An 859-nucleotide genomic window follows, 5' to 3' on the forward strand; every position below is an offset into this window, starting at 1 on the left:
ATCAACCAGGAGCCCAGTGAGGTCCCACAAACCCTCTCCCTGGTCAAGGAGGTCCCACCACCCCTCTCCCTGGTCAAGGAGGTCCCACCACCCCTCTCCCTGGTCAAGGAGGTCCCACCACTCCTCCAGGGTCAAGAAGGAGCTTGACGAGGTCCAACCATCCCTCCCTGGTCAAGGAGGTCCCACCACCCCTCCCCAGTCAACCAGGAGCCCAGTGAGGTCCTACCACCCCCCCTGAGGTCCCACCACCCCCGTGTTGGGGTCCTCCCCCCCCCACCCCATCACCAGGGGTCCTCCCCTGGTCTGAAGGTCCTCCGGGACCCCCTTCCCGCCCCAGCCCACCTGGGAGACGAGGCGCTGGTTCTCGTTGAGCCACGTCTCCCTCATGACGGCCTTGTGGTCGAAGCGCTGGGCCAGGAGCTCCAGCTTCTCCTGCCGGATGAGCTCGTTCCTCAGGGCCACCTCCCGCTCGTGCTCCACCTTCTCCAGGCACGTCCAGGCCTGACGGGGGGGGGGAAGAGGGGGGGTCACCGGGAGGTCCTCGAGACCACCGGGAGTCATCTTTGGGATGGGGAGGTCCCACCAATCCTCCCCGATCCAGAAGGAAAATGAGGTCACCCCAGAAGGTCCCACCACCCCTGATGAGGTCCCATCAGCCCTTCATGGTCAACAAGGAGCTCAAGAAGGTCCCACCACCCCTTCATGGTCAATGAGGAGCTCAAGAAGGTCCCACCACCCCTGATGAGCTCCCACCACCCCTGATGAGCTCCCACCTCCCCTGATGAGCTCCCACCACCCCTTCATGGTCAACAAGGAGCTCAAGAAGGTCCCACCACCCCTGATGAGCTCCCACCACCCC

The 859-nt window shown here is 64.4% G+C and overlaps 1 protein-coding gene across 1 annotated transcript in view; it reads right to left on the bottom strand.

Moving 5' to 3' along the window:
* Positions 1–859, bottom strand: part of SPTBN4 (spectrin beta, non-erythrocytic 4) — a gene marked incomplete at both ends in the record, with an annotated part of 15,208 nt that overhangs the window by 7,683 nt on the left and 6,666 nt on the right. The window contains one exon of the mRNA XM_027631637.1: positions 343–501. Coding sequence (XP_027487438.1) covers positions 343–501 — 159 coding nt within the window. The remainder of the gene's footprint in view (positions 1–342; positions 502–859) is intronic.

The sequence above is a fragment of the Corapipo altera genome, unplaced genomic scaffold (genome assembly GCF_003945725.1).
Source record: "Corapipo altera isolate COAL_440 unplaced genomic scaffold, ASM394572v1 61077, whole genome shotgun sequence".
Lineage (NCBI taxonomy): Eukaryota > Metazoa > Chordata > Aves > Passeriformes > Pipridae > Corapipo > Corapipo altera.